Source organism: Bubalus bubalis, chromosome 2 (genome assembly GCF_019923935.1).
Source record: "Bubalus bubalis isolate 160015118507 breed Murrah chromosome 2, NDDB_SH_1, whole genome shotgun sequence".
NCBI classification, from domain to species: domain Eukaryota; kingdom Metazoa; phylum Chordata; class Mammalia; order Artiodactyla; family Bovidae; genus Bubalus; species Bubalus bubalis.
Window position 1 is genome coordinate 98,805,774 of NC_059158.1, and position 18,515 is coordinate 98,824,288.

The following is an 18,515-nucleotide window of genomic DNA, read 5'->3' on the forward strand; positions in this document are numbered from 1 at the left end:
TAGGTAGAGCCCAGAAAAGAAGCACTAGTTGCCTGATTATCACCATGTTCACATTGGCAAGTATAAAATATTTAGCCATTCAAATGTTTGGACTTGTTAAATGTAGACAGTGTTGATGTAATATTAAACGATGTAACTATTTTTTTTAACAATTTCAACATTATTTAAACTTAAGTTTATAATCTATTCAAGTGTGAACAATTCTCAAAGTCACCAATAAGAGACAGTTTCTTAAGTACTGTCCCCCAAATGACACAAACACCTACCCAAAAAAAGATGGGAAAGGGGACCTTAATACTGTCATTTGTTGAGTAAATTACAGCAAATAAAATCAACTTCTATACCAAGCCCCCAACAAGTCATTTGAGTTCTTTTGTCATTAACTTGATTATTAAAATAAACAGGTGATTTTAATAAATCAACTCCACTGTGCCAAGTGATGCTGTTGGTAATGTCCTAGAAAAACTGTTAGGGAATTACAGATATTGGAGGAATGCAACAGAGAAAGGAGGAGCTTTCCCCCAATCCTGTTCAAAAGAGAAGGATATATACCCTCTCGTTTCTTTTCTTTATTGAAGTATAGTTGTTGTACAATATATGTTACAGGTGTACAACATAGTGAATGACTAGTAATTTTTAAAGGTTATACTACATTATGGTTATTATAAAATATTGTCTATATTCCCTGTGTTGAACACTATAACCTTGTAGCTTATTTCAGTTCACGTTCTTAGTCATGTCTGACTCTTTGCGACCCCATGAACTGCAGCACACCAGGCCTCCCTGTCCATCACCAATTCCCAGAGTTTACTCAAACTTATGTCCATTGAGTCCATGATGCCATCCAACCATCTCATCCTCTGTAGTCCCCTTCTCCTCCCACCTTCAAACTTTCCAAGCATCACGATCTTTTCCAATGAGTCAGCTCTTTGCATCAGGTGACCAAAGTATTGGAGTTTCAGCCTCAGCATCAGTCCTTCCAATGAATATTCAGGACTGATTTCCTTTAGGATGGACTGGTTGGATCTCCTTGCAGTCCAAGGGACTCTCAAGAGTCTTCTCCAACACCACAGTTCAAAAGCATCAATTCTTCAGTGCTCAGCCTTCTTTATAGTCCAACTCTCACATCCATGCACAACTAGTGGAAAAACAACAGCCTTGACTATGCTTATTTATTTTATACATAATAGTTTGTACCTCTTCATTCCCTACCCCTGTCTTGCCCCTCCCCCATTCCTTCTCTCCACTGGTAACCACTAGTATTTTTTTCTATATCTATGAGTCTTTTTTCTTTTTCAAACAACTAATCTTTAACAAAGGAGACTTACTAGTCAAGAAGTCTAAAAAATGCCTAGTCTTTCTACACATCCACAGCACAGACTATACAATATCAACAATCAAGTACAGACCCAATGCAAAAGAGATTCTTTTTCACAAAAGATGACTCAAACTTTATGCTGAAAGCTTTATGGAAATCAGCATACCTAAACTGACTGAGCATTCCAAAGGGGAAATGCTGTAGCATGCCAAAACAAACCCTACTCAGTGGTTTGAAGGCCCCTGGGTTCAGTCCCGCAGAGAGCATCTCATTCCTACAGGAGAAGACTCGGGTCTCCTCCAAACTTCACTGAGCTGCTGCAGTACAGAACCAACTACATCTGTTTGGTTTGGTGAAACCTGTACAAAACTTTTTAAGTAGAATTCTTTTATCTGTTTATCTCCTGAAACAGGAAAATGAACATTAAACACTAATTAGCATTATGTTGGCAGGTTATAAAAAATTTACTTTTAATTGTTAAGAAAACCAGCCTGTATAGTAGATAATGGTTACATTACTGGCATGACAGTGGTGAGAGTTGCGGGAAGCACTGCTCATTAACTAATCTGTTTTATTTATTCAGCAAACACTGATAGAGTAGGGAGGCTCTCTTTAGATAGCTGCTGAGCATCTAGTTTGTGCCAGTGCTTGCAATGTGCAATGAACTAAAGTGCTGCTCAAATGTTTAAGGGAAGAGAAAAGACAGCCTCTAAATATGAGAAAGCTGAATTAAAAATCTAGGCACAGTGCCACTTGGAATCCTCACTGAGACAACTCAAAAAGGTGAGGAAACATGAGTCTTATGAGTCAAGCCAATATCATAATATGTATATTATCGCTTGGGAAAAAAATAGTTAGAAATTCTTTACCAAATTTCAAATCTAAATTTAGAGTTTAAAAATATAATTAAATGCATACAACTAATTCCAATTCTTTTAACAAGACAAGAAAAACTAAATAGGAATATTGATGTTTCATCAGAGATAAACCTGAATTCAAATAACAGGACATTTGACAAATATTCTTAAAATTTTTAAATAAGGGTGGAGGATAGACAATCAAACTTTAGAAATAGTGCCACATGTAAATTTAATTGTAAAAGAGAAATTATTATCCTATTTTGGCTTTTGTATCCTAACATTATCTAATAAATTATTTCTTTAAAAACACAGAAAGAAAACTAAATTCAGAGCCCACTGAAAGTTGTCTGCTGTGGGTTACCTGTAGAGGTTTGGATTAATTCTAATTTCAGAGAATTCACAAAGCGCAATGATGACAAAATGAAAAAAAAAAAAAAGAATAAAACATTGTGAATCCTTATTACTTCTTTCTAACCCAGAATTAAGTCCTGTTTCCCCCTACTACCCCCGACCGCTAACAACCTCTGAAAGGTGAGTTACCTCAGCACAAGGATCCAGACCCAGCCATGCTGCACCCTGGACTCCTGCCGCCTCTGCCTCCCCAAATAACCGTACCTTTTACCAGCTCCTCATCCAGCAAAGGAGGAATCTGGCAGGAGCCAAATAGAAAGTCCAAGACTGCTGCTGGCGAGGAGAGGTGTGCTAGACGTTGCCTGTAATCCTGAAGAACAGGGGAAGGGCAGTGCACATTTTGTATACCTTCAGAATTCAGCATTTCATCTTTATGCTACAACTCTGAGATTAATTGCACTGCTTTGCTCAGAAATGCCTCTGCCAGGATGAAATCTGGGTCTTTTATAAATTGTTGCTTTGTGAAATATTATCCCCTCTCTATTCTTCTCTATTAATAAACATTTCAATATTTTTGTTAGGGTGTGTGTAATGGGGGGATTTGTTCTTTGTGTTCTGACTGCCTGTGACTTTATGTCATCTAAAATATACAAGTTTGGAGAAAGTTCACGGCTTGCAGGTTTGCACTGTCTCAATGTGATCTTAAAGTACATGCAGGGATTTTTCTAACAGTACATTTTTTGATCAAAAGGTTTATACAACACAAAAATTCTTCAAGATGAGAGGCAAGGAGTTAGCTAGAAAAGAAACAGAAAGAAAGACATACTACATAGCTGGTCATTCACAGAATTTAAAACCGAGAACAACCTCAGGCAACAGCTAGTCCAGTATTTGGTGCACAGAACACTGACTCAAAAGATGCACCTTCTCAGTGGTTCCATTGGCAAACAGGTTTGGGACTCACTGAAGAGTATACCTCCTTTCAGGTATGTAGAATGATCATTCACTTACTAAAAGTTCTGAAAAGTCTTACAGTTGAAAAGCAGTTAACCCATTGTATCCCAAACATTTTTGACCATTGTACTTTTCCCCCGCCATATACCCCAAGGAACCAGTATCTCTTCCTGCAGATCCAGCTCTAGATGTGCATGTACAATCATTTTACAAATGAGAAAAGAGACATTCAAAGAAGTTACCTGGCTTGGCCAAAACCCAGAAAGGAATTCAGTTCACTTCAGTCACTCAGTCGTGTCCGACTCTTTGCTACCCCATGAACTGCAGCACACCAGGCCTCCCTGTCCATCATCAACTCCCCAGGTTTACCCAAACTCATGTCCATTGAGTTGGTGTTGCCATCTAACCATCTCATCCTCTGCAGTCCCCTTGTCCTCCTGCCTTCAATCTTTCTCAACATCAGGATCTTTTCAAATGAGTCAGTTCTTCATATCAGGTGGCCAAAATATTGGAGTTTCAGCTTCAACATCAGTCCTTCCAATGACCACCCAGGACTGATCTCCTTTAGGATGGACTGGCTGGATCTCCTTGCAGTCCAAGGGACTCTCAAGACTATTCTCCAACACCACAGTTCAAAGGCATCAATTCTTCAGCTTTCCTTATAGTCCAACTCTCACATCCATACATGACTAGTGGAAAAACCATAGCCTTGACAGGAAGGAATTAGTGGTTGATAATTCAGGAACTAGCCAGATGAGAGCTTAAATTAAAAGTGGGAAATAAGTGAAGACCCCGACATCTTTTTGTTTCCACCCATACCTCACCACAAAATCATTGCCTCTTCTGTATCTCTGTCTCAATCACCTTGGACTCTTTGATTCCCTCAACTTTTACTTGCCTATTTGACCAATATGCTGGATTCATTGATTTGCCAACATGTGCTTCCAGGAAGCCATTTTTGTTTTTATGGCCATGCCTTGTGACAAGTGAGATCTTAGTTCCCAGAGCAGAGATCAAACCTGTGCCCCCTGTGTTAGAAGCACGGAGCTTTAACCACTGAACCACCAGAGAAATCCTCATGGAAGCCTTTTAACAGTGATCTTATAGACTCTAGAGTTGAGACTATGATTCAGCACCAGAATTGCCCTAATGGAGGATGCAGTAGGAACACAAGATAACCTAAGGCAGACAGAACTTTGTGGCTCTTTTCAATTTTATTTCTGTTTATTTTAGGGCTTCCCCAGATAAGACTGGAATGAGATAAGACTGGAAAGTTTTCTTCAATTGGTTATAAAGTAGGTGATTCTTTCCTTATTGTAAGTCCTCCAGCTCCTTCTTTTCTGTACTCTTTTTCTGCTTCCCATTTCCCATGTTCAACCTTATTCAGTACACTGTTCCAGGAGAGATCTGAAGCCCTCGTGCAATGTCAAAACTAGCCAGAAGCTGTAGAAAATGAGTTTATCCATTTGCATACAATGTCTTGTAGGTGCTACAGCATATAACAATTCTTAAATTTGTTTAACCTAGCTGAAAATTACCCCCTTTAACAATGGTCTCTATGACATAGTTTCCGAGCTAAGAAAGCACCATTACAAACAGTACCTCTCTTTAAACTGCTATTCCATTATAGGATACACATTGCCTGTCATTTAGAAAGCTGAGCTTCTGAACAGCTTTGATGGGAAAAACATTTTTTGAATCCTGTTGATTTTTACTTGCCTGGTTTGGTTCTACCAAACCAATAGTGTTTGGCAGCAGTAGAAAATGAACCCTGAGTTGTTTCTCAGAACTGGCTGGAGTTGATGCTAATCCAGCCACATCTCACCTCAGTTCAGTCACTCAGTCGTGTCCAACTCTTTGCAACCCCATGGACTGCAGCACACCAGGCCTCCCTGTCGATCACCAACTCCTGGAGTTTACTCAAACTCATGTCCATTGAGTTGGTGATGCCATCTAACCATCTCATCTTCTGTCATCCCCTTTTCCTTCCGCCTTCAATCTTTCCCAACATTAGGGTCTTTTCCAATGAGTCAGTTCTTCACATCAGGTGGCCAAAATATTGGACTTTCAGCTTCAGCATCAGTCCTTCCAATGAACACCCAGGACTGATCTCCTTTAGGCTGGACTGGCTGGATCTCCTTGCAGTCCAAGGGACTCTCAAGAGCCTTCTCCAACACCACAGTTCAAAAGCATCAATTCTTCAGCACTCAGCTTTCTTTATAGTCCAACTCTCACATCCATACATGACTACTGGAAAAACCATAGCCTTGACTGCTGCTGCTGCTGCGTTGCTTCAGTCGTGTCTGACTCTGTGTGACCCCATAGACGGCAGCCAACCAGGCTTCCCCTCCCTGGGATTCTCCAGGCAAGAACACGAGTGGGTTGCTATTTCCTTCTCCAATGCATGAAAGTGAAAAGTGCAAGTGAAGTCGCTCAGTCGTGTCCGACTCTAGCGACCCCATGAACTGCAGCCTACCAGGCTCCTCCGTCCATGGGACTTCCGGATCTAAAACTACATTTTAAGTCAGCTGGCTGTGATTCCAACATATGACAATGGAATAGGAAGAAGAACCCTGGCTATTTGAGATTAAACAGACCTAGCCTTGTCTGGTTCTCTATTTAAAAAGCAGCAGCCCTAATTATGTGTTGAAAACTCATTCAAAGAGTTTTCAACAACCAAGAAGGATTTTGTATATCTTTACCTATATATGGCAAGTTTGATATATTGTCTTCTGTTTTATTCTATTAAGGATAAAGATCAAACACACTGAACATATGCTATATACTTATAGCTAGGTAGCCACCATATAAGCTAGAGAAAAAGAATGCTAATAAGGTAGTATGAAATTAGATATGAATAATTAAATGTGGCTGACAAGAAATGATTATTTTCTTCCTTGAACTTTTCTGTTTAGCAGAAATTAATTCTATACACTTCTAAAAAGCATGGTACAGCTTAGTGTGAAAGTGTGAAATAGCCAGCTTTTTATTTTCAGGTGAGCAGATGGCTTATGTAACTTTCCCAAGTCCTGGTCACAGTGATTGATGGCTTAGAGTCTGTTCTGTAAAGACCCTCAATACCTAGAGTGTATTCCTAGGAAACAAAAGCAAGGAAGGGTCTTTGAGGAGAACAGTCACAGTTGGCAGTATTTGCTTGCTCTTGGTAGACATTCAGGGACTAAAGGCACATGGCAATTGTCATAAACTACAAAGCCAAAGGGGCCTCCCAGGTGGCACTAGTGGTAAAGAACCCACCTGCCAATGCAGGAGACTCAAGGGAGGCTGGTTCAATCCCTGGGTTGGGAAGATCCCCTGGAGTAGGAAATGGCAACCCCCTCCAGTATTCTTGCCTGGAAAATTCCACGGACAGAGGAGCCTGATGGGATATGGTCCATGGGCTTGTAAAGAGTCAGGCATGACTGAGCACACACAGCACACACAAAACCACAACCTATCTTTTCCATCTAAATCAATCTTCTGCAATTCCCCCTCTTCCTTCTCCCTACCCCCCAGCCCATCCCTAAACTTTATAGCTTTTTCTCTATGAAAGCAGTAAGTCTATTCAACACATTCATTGAAGGCTTACTCTGTACAAGACAATGTACTCATGCAAGCATTTAACAGAAATAAGACATGATGTATATAATAAGCTAGAATGTAAAAATCAGTACACTATTATGAAATACAGATATAAGTAAAAGAGAAAAATGTACATTGATGTAAATCAAGAGAAAAGACTTCTTTGGGAGGACTGCGTTTGAACTAGGCCTTGAAGGATTGAAAAAAATTGTCAGTTGGGAAGTAATGGACGAAAGGACACTCCTAACCAAGGACACATCTGACCAAGAACAAGTTAGAATTGCTACAAAAGTTTCTGTGGATCCATTCAGTTGGGTGACTGGGAATATGAATTAAAAGAATTCCATCAAGGAAAATCTTTCTATGAAGTTATACATAAAAGAAAACCCATGTATTTCTAATACCATTCCTTTGATCTTGTATGGAAAGACCCTACATCAATGCAGAATATTACTTCTATTAAAGTCATTATTTTTAAGAGTTAATATTTTTAGAACACTTGAAAGTCAACTTTTCTATTTTTAAGATAAAAGAATTCTAAGAAATTAAATGTATTCTACATGGATAATCAAGTCAAAGAACAGGAAGGATCTACATAGTAAGAAAAGAACAAATTCCAGGGAGATATGTTAGATGTTTTAAATTTCTTGTTACAGATCTCCAAGAACTCTGTCTTGTTAACTCAGTTTCTTCTAAATACCAATATTAAGGCACAGTTTTATTAGATCAGTATTATTGGGTAGTTTTAAATGTCAAAAAATATATGTTGGTTCCTACTCACCTGGGAATTTAATTAGTGCAACCCCTTGATTTTATAGTTGAAGCAAATGAAGCCCAGACACTGGGTGCCTAACTTGCTAAAGGTCAGTCAGCTAGTTAATAGTAACCAGTTAAATTGGAGGAAACTATATAATTTGCCTAAGGACACACTTGCCTAAGGTCTGGCAACTGGTGGGGCTGGAATTACAACATGGGAGATTCCTGGCTTCTAAGGTTGTTCTACACTGCTCTCTCTCCCAATGGAAAACTAACAATAATCCCTCATAAGCAGGTAGAGTCCTGTAGATGAAAAGCCATACAAATAAAAAGTAGAGTAATAAATGCTATTATTACAAGTGCAAGTAAGTTTATATTATCTAAATTGCTTTAATGGCATAAGTGACATGACGTGAGGTGAAGTCGCACAGTCATGTCCGACTCTTTGCGACCCCATGGACTGTAGCCTACCAGGCTCTTCAGTCCATGGGATTTTCCAGGCACAAATACTGGCGTGAGTTGCCATTTCCTTCTCCAGGAGATATTCCCGACTCAGGGATTGAACCTGGGTCTCTGCATTGTAGGCAGAGCCTTTACCGTCTGAGCCACCAGGGAAGTGGTGGTGGCATAAAGAAACAAGTATTTCTAGACATCGTGATGGAAACAATGTGTACATTTGCTAGTTTATATACTATTTGGTACTTTTTAAGAAGGAGGGAAATAAGATAAGGACAATGCAATCTTTATTTATCCTGCTTTTTAGAGCATAAAAATATTAAGCAATATATTTTTGAAAATGTTCACCCCAAATACTACTGCCCAAACACACTAACCGTATTGTATTTAATCATTTAGAATGCTTAGAGATACTTGTTTTGATAATTCAAGTAACATTCATGATTGTTTTTAAATGTCAGACATAGGACAATCTTGGCTTTAAGAATTCTTATATCCATGGCTTTTAAAAGGTCTATGAAAAGATGAAGATTTCACACCCAGTGCTTCTGTAATGCTTCTGCTTTGCCAACAGTCCATTAGGTGGTAATCATTTAGGCATACACCTCAATGTTTTTTGGAATCTATTTTTAATTTTAGCCTTCATCCTCTTGTGGTGAAAGAGAGAGAAAGGATGAGTGAGTGGGATGTAGGACAGGAGATAGAGGTATTATTAACACATAGTCTTTGAGTTTATCACTTCCTGTCTGAACCCCCTTGCTTTCAAATATCAACAGATGTGTTTTAGTTTTTTATTTTCATGAAAAATAATCCAAGTTCACTGTATTTGTAACTGTGTGCATGAGAATTTGACTTCTGGTATGTCTAGCTCTTCCTTTGCAGCAACCTCAAGAGAGTAAAAATGTCAATTAGCCTACTTATTAATGGTAACTACTCATCAGTTATATATTATGAGTAGACTGAGAGAAAACTAAAATTATCTAATGAGGACATTATACATTGGGCTTCTTTGAGGGCCACGAGTCTGGAAACTGGACACATCCCTTATGGGATCCTGGAAGCTTTGTCAACACAACTGTTACAAGAGATATCAGCTTCCATTAACTTGGTTCGTCATATCCTGACAGTGGTGGGTGGTGTAGTCACTAAGTCGTGTCTGACTCTTTTCGACCCCATGGACTGTAACCTGCCAGGCTCCTTTGTCCATGGGATTTCCCAGGCAAGAATACAGGAGTGGGTTACCATTTCCTTCCCCCAGGGAAGAGGGTATTGTGCCTGCATGTGTGCTAAGTCACTTCAGCCGTGTCCGACTCTTTGTAACTCCATGGACTGTAGCCCACCAGGCTCCTCTAGTCCATGGAATTCTCCAGACAAAAATACTGGAGTGGGTTGCCATGTCCTTCTCCTCATATTCTGATAATTATGGCAAAAATGGAATGTCTTTTCATTTCCCAGTTCTCACTATCTAAAGAAAGCACAGTGTTCATCTTCAGTCACACTTTTTCTTAGTACCAAATACAAAAAAAAAAAAAAAAAAAATTTAAACTTGCTGCCTTTCATATATAGGGAATTCATGGGGAAAATAGAGGCAATTTTTTCAACTTACAGATTTGCAGAAGACATAAAAATGATAATCAGATGAACCTTTCTTAAGACTATATGAAATCTATAGGCTACAACACGATATCTTATTTTCATAATACTTTTTTACTAAGAGCAATACACGTTCATTGAAGAAAATCTGGAAAGTACTTAAGTAAAAGACAATAAAAACACTTGTAATCTCATACACACTAGTAGTGTACTGTTAGTTGCTCAGTCATGTCTGACTCTTTGTGGCCCCATGGACTGTAGACTGCCAGGCTCCTCTGTCCATAGAATTCTGCACGAAGAATACTGGAGTGGGTAGTCATTCCCTTCTCCAGGGGATCTTCCAAACCCAGGGATCAAACCGGGGTCTCCTGCATTGCAGGTAGATTCTTTACTGCCCAAGTCACCAGGGAAGCCCTATAATCTCATAATACCCAGAGACAGTTACTATTAATGTATTGATGCATTTCTTTCTATATAGAAAGATGAACAGATAAGTACAGAGAATTTATACAAACTTACTCAACTACACATTTTAATAGTCTCACACTAATATAAAATTTTATATCCTTCTCTTAACATTGACTTTAACTTGGTGGACATATCTTTTAAAAGAGAGCTGTGAGAATATTATCCAGCTATTTTGACTGCTGACAGGAATGGAATTTAAAACCATTTCCTACAAATGTGCTTGGGATTGCTTTTCCCAAGTATACTTATCTTCAATCTTCCATTTTGACTTTAATCTTCTATTATTTTTCTTCCCATTTAGGTTGTCTTTTAAATTTTTCCTATGGTTCAACTTTATCAGCATAGTTTTTACTTACTCTTAAGAACTACATACCATCTGTAGACATTTATAAAAGTTAAAATAAAACCATCCCCAAACTAGTTCCCAGAAGAGAACTAGTTCCCAGAAGAGCCTACCTGTCCACTCAGAAAAGTGTCTATTTATCTCCAGTTTGTTTCTTGTTTCTTGGCCAAACAAAAAAGTCATGAATAGGGAGAGAACCAGGATTTGAAATCTAGTCAAGCTTTCTGAAAGCTTAAAACACATATCCTTTCTGCACACTTTAGCTACAAATATATTCACTTAAACTCTTAACACGTGATTTCCCCTTTCTCCAAAATAAGTTATATTACTGTAATCTATGTTCACTTTGAACACTGATCTCACAGTTGTCCATAGGGACATGGATCTGGCTTGATGGCTTCAGAGTCCTCCCTGAAACTCCTCCCCTGACAAGAGCCCCTCAAGTCTTCCAGCCAATGCCCTGGAGAGCTGTCACTTACACACTAAGGTTCAACATACTTGGATGATGACCATTTTGGAGACTTAGTATCTAGTCTGTTGATTAGGTCGAGAATATCCTCGGCACTTGCCGTTTCTCAATCTATTATTTACAGTGCATTTACTGCCTGAGAAAGCCTGGGCATAGGAATATTATTCAGCAAAAGCAGAAGCTAAGAATTCATTTACATTGTGTTCTCTTTTTATATATCTGAGTGTGTGTCTGGTACAGTGCAAGCCAGGTACTTCTACAATTCTCATTTCACAATATATGAGTCTTTCATCATTATTTTGGGAATCCATTGCAAGAATTTGTCCGCATTCATTTTTGGCTACCTCATTTTTAGTATGCTTGGGATCTGTCACTCTCCATTGGCTTAATTTAGTAAACTGACCCTTCAAATATTTCTGCCTACATTAATGCAAACAAAATTAATACTACTCATCTTAATAAATATTATGTAACATAGTATGCAATGTATCCTGAACAACAGTTGTCCAAGAAAAGATCTGCAAATGATGGATTTTTAATAAGTAATCATGTAGGCAGATAGATGTAAGCTCCTTATTGCTAGCTATGCAAGTAAAAACATGATTTCTCTTTAATCAACGTCTTCTGTTGCATTTGCAAACTAGTTAATGAGGATTTCAGGACTTTTGATAAGTGGGTTCCCCACCCCCCAGAGTGGTTCTGGGTTTATTTAAGTAATGTTTTGTTCAATTCTTTTTAAAATTCAAATGACACTAACAAAACAATCATTTATTAGAGCTTCACTATAATTGTCTACTGAACGTATGAGGAGTTTCTACTTACAGAGTTGCAGACCTACATATTTCTCAAACATCTCTGCCACTATCACTTGATTTTTCTGAAGCATTACCCTAAGTACCCAGTGGCTCAGCAGTAAAGAATCCACCTGCAATCAAGGAGACATGGGTTCGATCCCTGTGTTGGGAAGATCTCCTGGAGGAGGACATGGCAACCCACTCCAGTATTCTTGCCTAGGAAGTCCCATGGACAGAGGAGCCTGGCAGACAACAGTCCATAGGGTAAAGAAGAGGATACAACTGAAGTGACTTAGCACACAACATAAGTACAGGGTTTCCCAGGGGGTGTGAGTGCTAAACACACACGCATACACACACACACACACACACACACAAACACACACAAACCCTGCATGCCAATGAAGTAGACATAAGAGCCACAGGTTTGATCCTTGGTTCAGGAAGATCCTCTGGAGAAGGGCATGGCAACCCATTCCAGTACTCCTGCCTGGAAGAATCCCAGGGACAGAGGAGCCTGGCAGGCTACAGCCAATGGGGTTGCAGAGTTAGACACAGCTGAAGTGACTTAGCACGAAAACACCATAAGGACATCATTCTTTAGGGTTTTGATTACTTGTATATTTAACAACTCATTAATAAAAATAATATGCCCCTTTGAAAAACATAGTTCCTTAAAACCCATTATTAGCTTTCTCCCTAAATGTTTATCAGCCCGCATATAGTGGGAGCTAAGTGGTACTTTGCAGAGAAAAGCCTTTTGAGAATGGTACATAATGGTCCCGTAGCCATGGGTTGAATAGTAAAAAAAAAAAAAAAAGGCTACAGAAATCAGAACCAGGAAATAAGGAAGCCCAGCATGAAAGAAGGAAGAGAGGGAGCAACGGAGGGAAGAACTTGGGGGAAAAAACTTGAACTCTGCTATTCACCTTGGAAAAGTACTCAACTTTTGAGAGCTTCAGTTGTTCTACCTGTAAAACAGGAGTGATGAAAATATGACTTCCTCACAGATACTTTAATAGTAGATCTCAGTGTGCCTTGTGAAGTTTACAACATGATGCAAAGTATGGCTTTTTACTTGGCATCATTCGCTATAATCAGTCCCATTTATGCATTCTGTGCTATAAACATTCATCTCATAAAGACTGGACAGCTTCAAAAGGTAGATCCATGCATTGTAACTACCTTTTTTGGCTTGGAAGCACTTCTGACATTTTTAACTCAAAAAACGAATTCACAATTTTTAACAGCATTTGTGTGCCACAAGCTCAGAAAGCTTACTGTTTGTTCTCATGACTTGAGTCCTGCAAAATCTCTTTTTAAACAAGGAAGCCTCTTTTAAGTCCTGTTTCAGTCTGCTGCCTTTGGTCAAGGTGGAAACTAAAATTGAAAACAGATAGATGTTTTACATTTAAATGGGTTTAACATAAATGTGTATTAAGCCATTTCATGGACGATTGCACAAATATCTTTTGCAAACTTGGTACACGTGAACACATATACAGTAACCATTAGTGTCTTCTAGAGAAATAAGGTGCAGATCCAAAATTTTAAAGAGCTACTTCGAGTTCCTCTCACTGAAAGAAAATGTAATGTCTTTAAGGGAATTGCTCTAATAATATCAAGGCATCTGAAATGGCTGGCCAGAGCAGAACAGAACAGAGTGGATGTCACTGTAAGTCAATTTAACAAGAAATAAGCTTCCCCCTGGAGAATCTAAACTCCCTAGTCTCCCACAAAGAAAATTGAATTTTGGAGGTCACACCTTGGGTAGGTTACCAGAGGGAGAAGCTTAACATTCTTTTTGTCATATGTTCTGGTAGGTCAACACTATTCTACCAACAAATTCCCTCCTAAACATTGCTCCTTCCTCAATTTTTCCTCTCCCCCACCACTCCCTCCTCCAAATTATAACAAGTCTTTGGAATCCCCTAGGAAATGGCAACTCATTGTGACACTTCAGATGCCGGGGCCCACGCTGGATACAACCATGCTCAAACATCGAGTTTGGAACCTCGTGGAGAGGAATAGGATCCATGCCCCATGCCGAGGGCAGGAGCTGGGGACGCGAAACTAGTGGGATTGCGGCGGGGAGTCAGAGCGAGTCAGATAGATTCACCAGAGCTTTAGGCTAGCCTGTTAAGCCAAATGTAATCAACGGAACTGCTCTTACTGGAGAGAAAAGCAGGTCGCTAAGTCAAGCCCAGGCGAAGCTCTGGCTCCGTGGGTGAATGACCCACTCGCAAAACTCCCCCCGAGTGGGTGATCGGAGGGCCTTGGGCGTTCGCGCAACGGCTGGAAGCGCCCCACCTCACCGCCCCTTCGGCAGCTGCTCTGGATGGGCGCAAGCCGGGCCACCGCCCACCCCCGTCTCCATCCCACCCCCGCCCGCCCCGCAGCAACATGTGGGGTGCTGCCACTCCGCCGCCCGGGGTTCTCCCTCCGGCTGGAGTTCCTGGTGGACGCACGCTTGGCCCTGGGAAGGTGCTGAATTACTCTTTGGAAAGATTCCTCCAGCGTTGAACTTGGCAGCTCCTGACATTTCCATCCCACCCCCAGCGCTCAGGCACTACACACACGCCCCTCCGGACTTGCCCAGGCTGCGCGCAGTGCGGGCTGCCCACTCGGAGGCAAAACATCGGAGCGGGATGCAGAAGCGAGGATCTCAGCTCCGCCGACCAGGGGGCCGGGAGGGTGTGGGGGTAAAGGACTGTCCTAGCAGAGGGTAGTTGCAGGGACTCAGCTCACTCCGTGGTTGGTCCAGGCCCAGCAGTAGATCGGGCGGCTGGCAGGAAACCCCTCTCCTTTTGTGCTCTCCCGGGAAGCCAGCCTCTACTCACCCCGGCTGCACGCGGATTCCGGCCGCCAGCGGCAGCCCGCTGCCCCATCCCACGAACACTGCGGCGCCCCCAGAGTGTGCAATGCGGAGCCCCGCCAGCGCGCGGCCGGAGCCGGGGAGTGCGAGGAGGGAGAGAGGGAGCAAGGGAGGGAGGGGACTAGGGAGGAAGCGCGGCGGGGAGTGACAGGGCGGCGGGGGGCGCGCGCGCCACTCCCACTCGCGCCCAGCACTCGCCGCCGCCCGCCGCCGCAGCCGACCAGCCCGGCCTCACGGGCCGGGAGACCAATCAACGCGCGGGTGTGTGTGTTAGGAGGTGGGGGGTAACCGACCCCTCCGCGGGGCGCGCTCATTGGCCCGGAGCGCGCGACCCAACTCTGGGAGAGTCCGCCTGAGAGCCCAGTGTGCAAACTCCCGCCGACCGGAGCTGTCTCCCCGGCGCAGGTGGGGTTTCCCGGCTCCGCGCTCTGACCTGCTGGTCGAGTCCGCCGAGTTCCGCGGACGGAACCGGGAGGCTCTGAGACCTGCTCTTGAAACGCGTTCGCGGTGAGCGTTCAAAACCAGCAATGTTTGTTCAGGTTGCACCGACCCCTTCCCGTTAAGGAACCCTTGCGCCGCTCGCTTCACCCTGGTCGGTAGCTGAGTGAGGGAAAGCCCGGCCGTGTAAAAATGGCCCCAGCCAAAGCCTACTCCCCGCCACCCCCAGGGTCTTGCGAAACCCGATGCACCTAAGAACCTGAGCTGAAAAACTTAGTCGAGCTCCTAACCCAGGGCAAACCTAGACCTCTTGACGTTTGCAACAGAACAGCAACCCCTCAGGGCGGGCGACGGAGGGGCGGAGAGCCGGGGTGGTGATGGCCGATCCTCGTGAGGAAGCGAGAGTCGCGTTCTGGGCTTTGGTGGGGAAAGCTCCCCTTCCTCTGCCAAACATTTCCCTCAGGTAGAGCCCACCCCCCCCCCCCCCCGATGGTATTGATTTTTTTCTTCCCTGGTGTAAATCATGTTTGACTCTCGGGGACTTTTCAAGCCGGAGCCTCAGAGTGGAAGCTGAGCACGGTCCCACTTCCCCCTCCTCCCCTCCGAGCTCAGCCGAGGGCTGGCGGGGACTGGTTTTTTGTTTTTTTTTTTTGTTTTTTGGTTTTTGGTGTGTTTTTTTTTTGTTTGTTTGTTTGTTTTTTTTTTGGTGTGGGGCGTAGGGAGCTGGTGGTGTCCAGGGAAGGTCTGAAGGAAGGACTCCATCCGCGAGCCGGCACCTCGCCCCCCGCTGCCCCACCTCCGCCAGGTACCTGACCTGCAGGCTGCCTTTGCTAGGAAGGCCGCCCCGGTGGCTACATTTGTTTGTCCGTCTTTCAACCGAGCCCCCTACCTCCGCACCCCCCATACCCCCGCTTCCTTGGCCTTTCTCTTCTTTGAGCTTCTTTTCAGGCAGACCTCCTTTGAACCTTCCTGCCTCTGCCCCTCCTGGTAATCTACTCCTGCTCAATATAAAAATATCCTTTCTTTTCTTTTTTTTAAACTTCCCTCCCATTTCCCCTATTTGGAAGGGTTTTAGATAATTTTTTTTTTATTCACAGCTTCTGGACCTCAGAAAGTTTTCTCTTACTTATAGTTGATGTGCACAGGTTCACACAAGCTTTAGATTCAAGTGGGCAAAAATAATTATCACTCCTTTAAAACATTTGGACATGGGAGGTGATCACTACGGTGTGCTGTCTTCCTGCAGGGCTCAGCACATTGAATGAATTGAACATGAATTAATCAGGCGGAACCTGGAAATGTCCCTCAATGACCCTGCAGGTTACCTGTGGGAATCTGGTACTAATGAGAACGCTTCCTGGATGGTCATCGCTGCCTTATTTAGTTTCCAGGGAAGAAATTCTATCTTGGGAAGTTCACATCCATGTACCTAATTCACTTTTTTTTTTTTTCACTGACTCAGCTCGCAGTATAGTCAAAACTTAACATTTGGGCTCAAAATTAAGTTCAATATATTAATGCTGTTCATGAGACTTAAGTTCTTTGTGGGGATAGCATCCTTAGGATCTATTTTAGAACGATAGGCACTCAAAATATTGGAATTGGTTTATTTCTGTGGACTGCGATAACTGATGAATTTTTTTCTTCTTTATGCTTTCCTGAATTTTCTAAAAAATATGTAATACTTATTAATCAGGAAAAAATATAATTTGTTAATTCCCTACATACAATACTCTCCAGGCATCAGAAGAGCTGAAATATTAAGTTCTCCTTCTACTTCACCCTTCACATCTTTTCAATCACCAAGTCCCATAAATTTGGTCTCCTGGAATAGCATTCAAGTCTGTCTCTCCACAGCATCTCAACTGCCACTGCCACACCTATCATCTCTTATCCGGGCCTCAGCCATAGTCTTAACTGCTGTACTGATCATGTCACTTAAAAGTTTAAGATCCATCACCCTCCCCAACTCCATTGCTATGAAGTTCAAACCTACCTTGGTTGACAAGGCCTTTCATTCCTGTCCCAATCCCTGCCTTCCATTTTGGCTTCATGCTGCCCTACACTTCCCTACATAGGATGATTCTACCCTACTGCGACTTTTTTGTCCTTCCCCAGATGTTATGTGACTTCGAGTCCCCATGGCTAAGACTGTATAGTGCTGCAATGCCCTTCTCTTCCTCTCCAGCCCCACCCCCACTGCACCAGTAAGTTCCTACCTCTGCTTCAAGACTCACTTCAAATGTCACCTTTTTAAATGAGATCCCAGAGCAGATTTAGCAACTCTTCCTCTCTCTACTTCAATAGCAAACACTTATTTTATTCAACGATTGATTATCCAGCTCCTATTATGTTCTAGTCACTATGAAGAAAACATACATTATATTTATACTGCTGGAACAGACTATGAGAGAGACAAACATTAAGGCCTGTCACACAAATAAAAAAATTGCAAACTGAGATAAGTGTGATGAAACTGCTACCTGTGCAAAAAGAAGCATGATTTACTTTGAACAAATGCCAACTATAGTTCTTACCACATTGTGCTCTAACCTGTTGATTTGTTTGTCCAGAGCTCTATCGCCCATCATATTCATCTATGTACTGACATCCAGAACATAGTGCCTGGCTCACTCTAGGTGCTCAGTAAACATTCTTAAAGAAATGAATGGATAAATAAGTGAATGGGTATTCAAAGCCCCCACTAAGCATTTCATTTATTTACATACTACAATCGACAGAGGATGAGATGGCTGGATGGCATCACTGATTCAATGGACATGAGTCTGGGTGAACTCTGGGAGTTGGTGATGGACAGGGAGGCCTGGCGTGCTGCGGTACATGGGGTTGCAAAGAGTCGGACACAACTGAGCGACTGATCTGATCTGATTGTGCAGAATCTAAAAGTCTTTACTTCTGTATTTTAAAAATTAAAATTATTAGATCTTTGTCTCATCTTTTATAACTAATCTAGTTCTCCCAACAAAAATTATCTAATTTCTCCTTGTTTGATGTCATATTTTGGAGACATAGCTAATATACTATTTGTAGATAATCTGTTGTTGTTAGGAGGAATTTATTCTTTTGTTATTTTTATAAATTTGGCTTTTAACATAAATGTTCAATTTTAAGATCCAAACCACAATTTATAAAAGAATAAATAAATTGAGCTTTATCAAAATTAAAAACATTTGCTCTGCAAACAAAACTGTTGACAGAATGAAAAGATACAGACTGGGAGAAAATATTTCCAAATCATAT

At 41.8% G+C, this 18,515-nt stretch overlaps 1 protein-coding gene across 2 annotated transcripts in view; it reads right to left on the minus strand.

The window, feature by feature from the left end:
• Positions 1-16,631, minus strand: part of LYPD6 (LY6/PLAUR domain containing 6) — a 133,217-nt gene extending 116,586 nt beyond the window's left edge. The window contains exon 1 of one of the 2 annotated variants that reach the window (XM_045164125.1): positions 14,782-16,631. In XM_045164125.1, the coding sequence (XP_045020060.1) occupies positions 14,782-15,130 (349 nt within the window). In that variant the 5' untranslated portion in view covers positions 15,131-16,631. The remainder of the gene's footprint in view (positions 1-14,781) is intronic. The other variant, XM_006047600.4, reaches the window with a different exon arrangement.
• Positions 16,632-18,515: the final 1,884 nt, after the last annotated feature.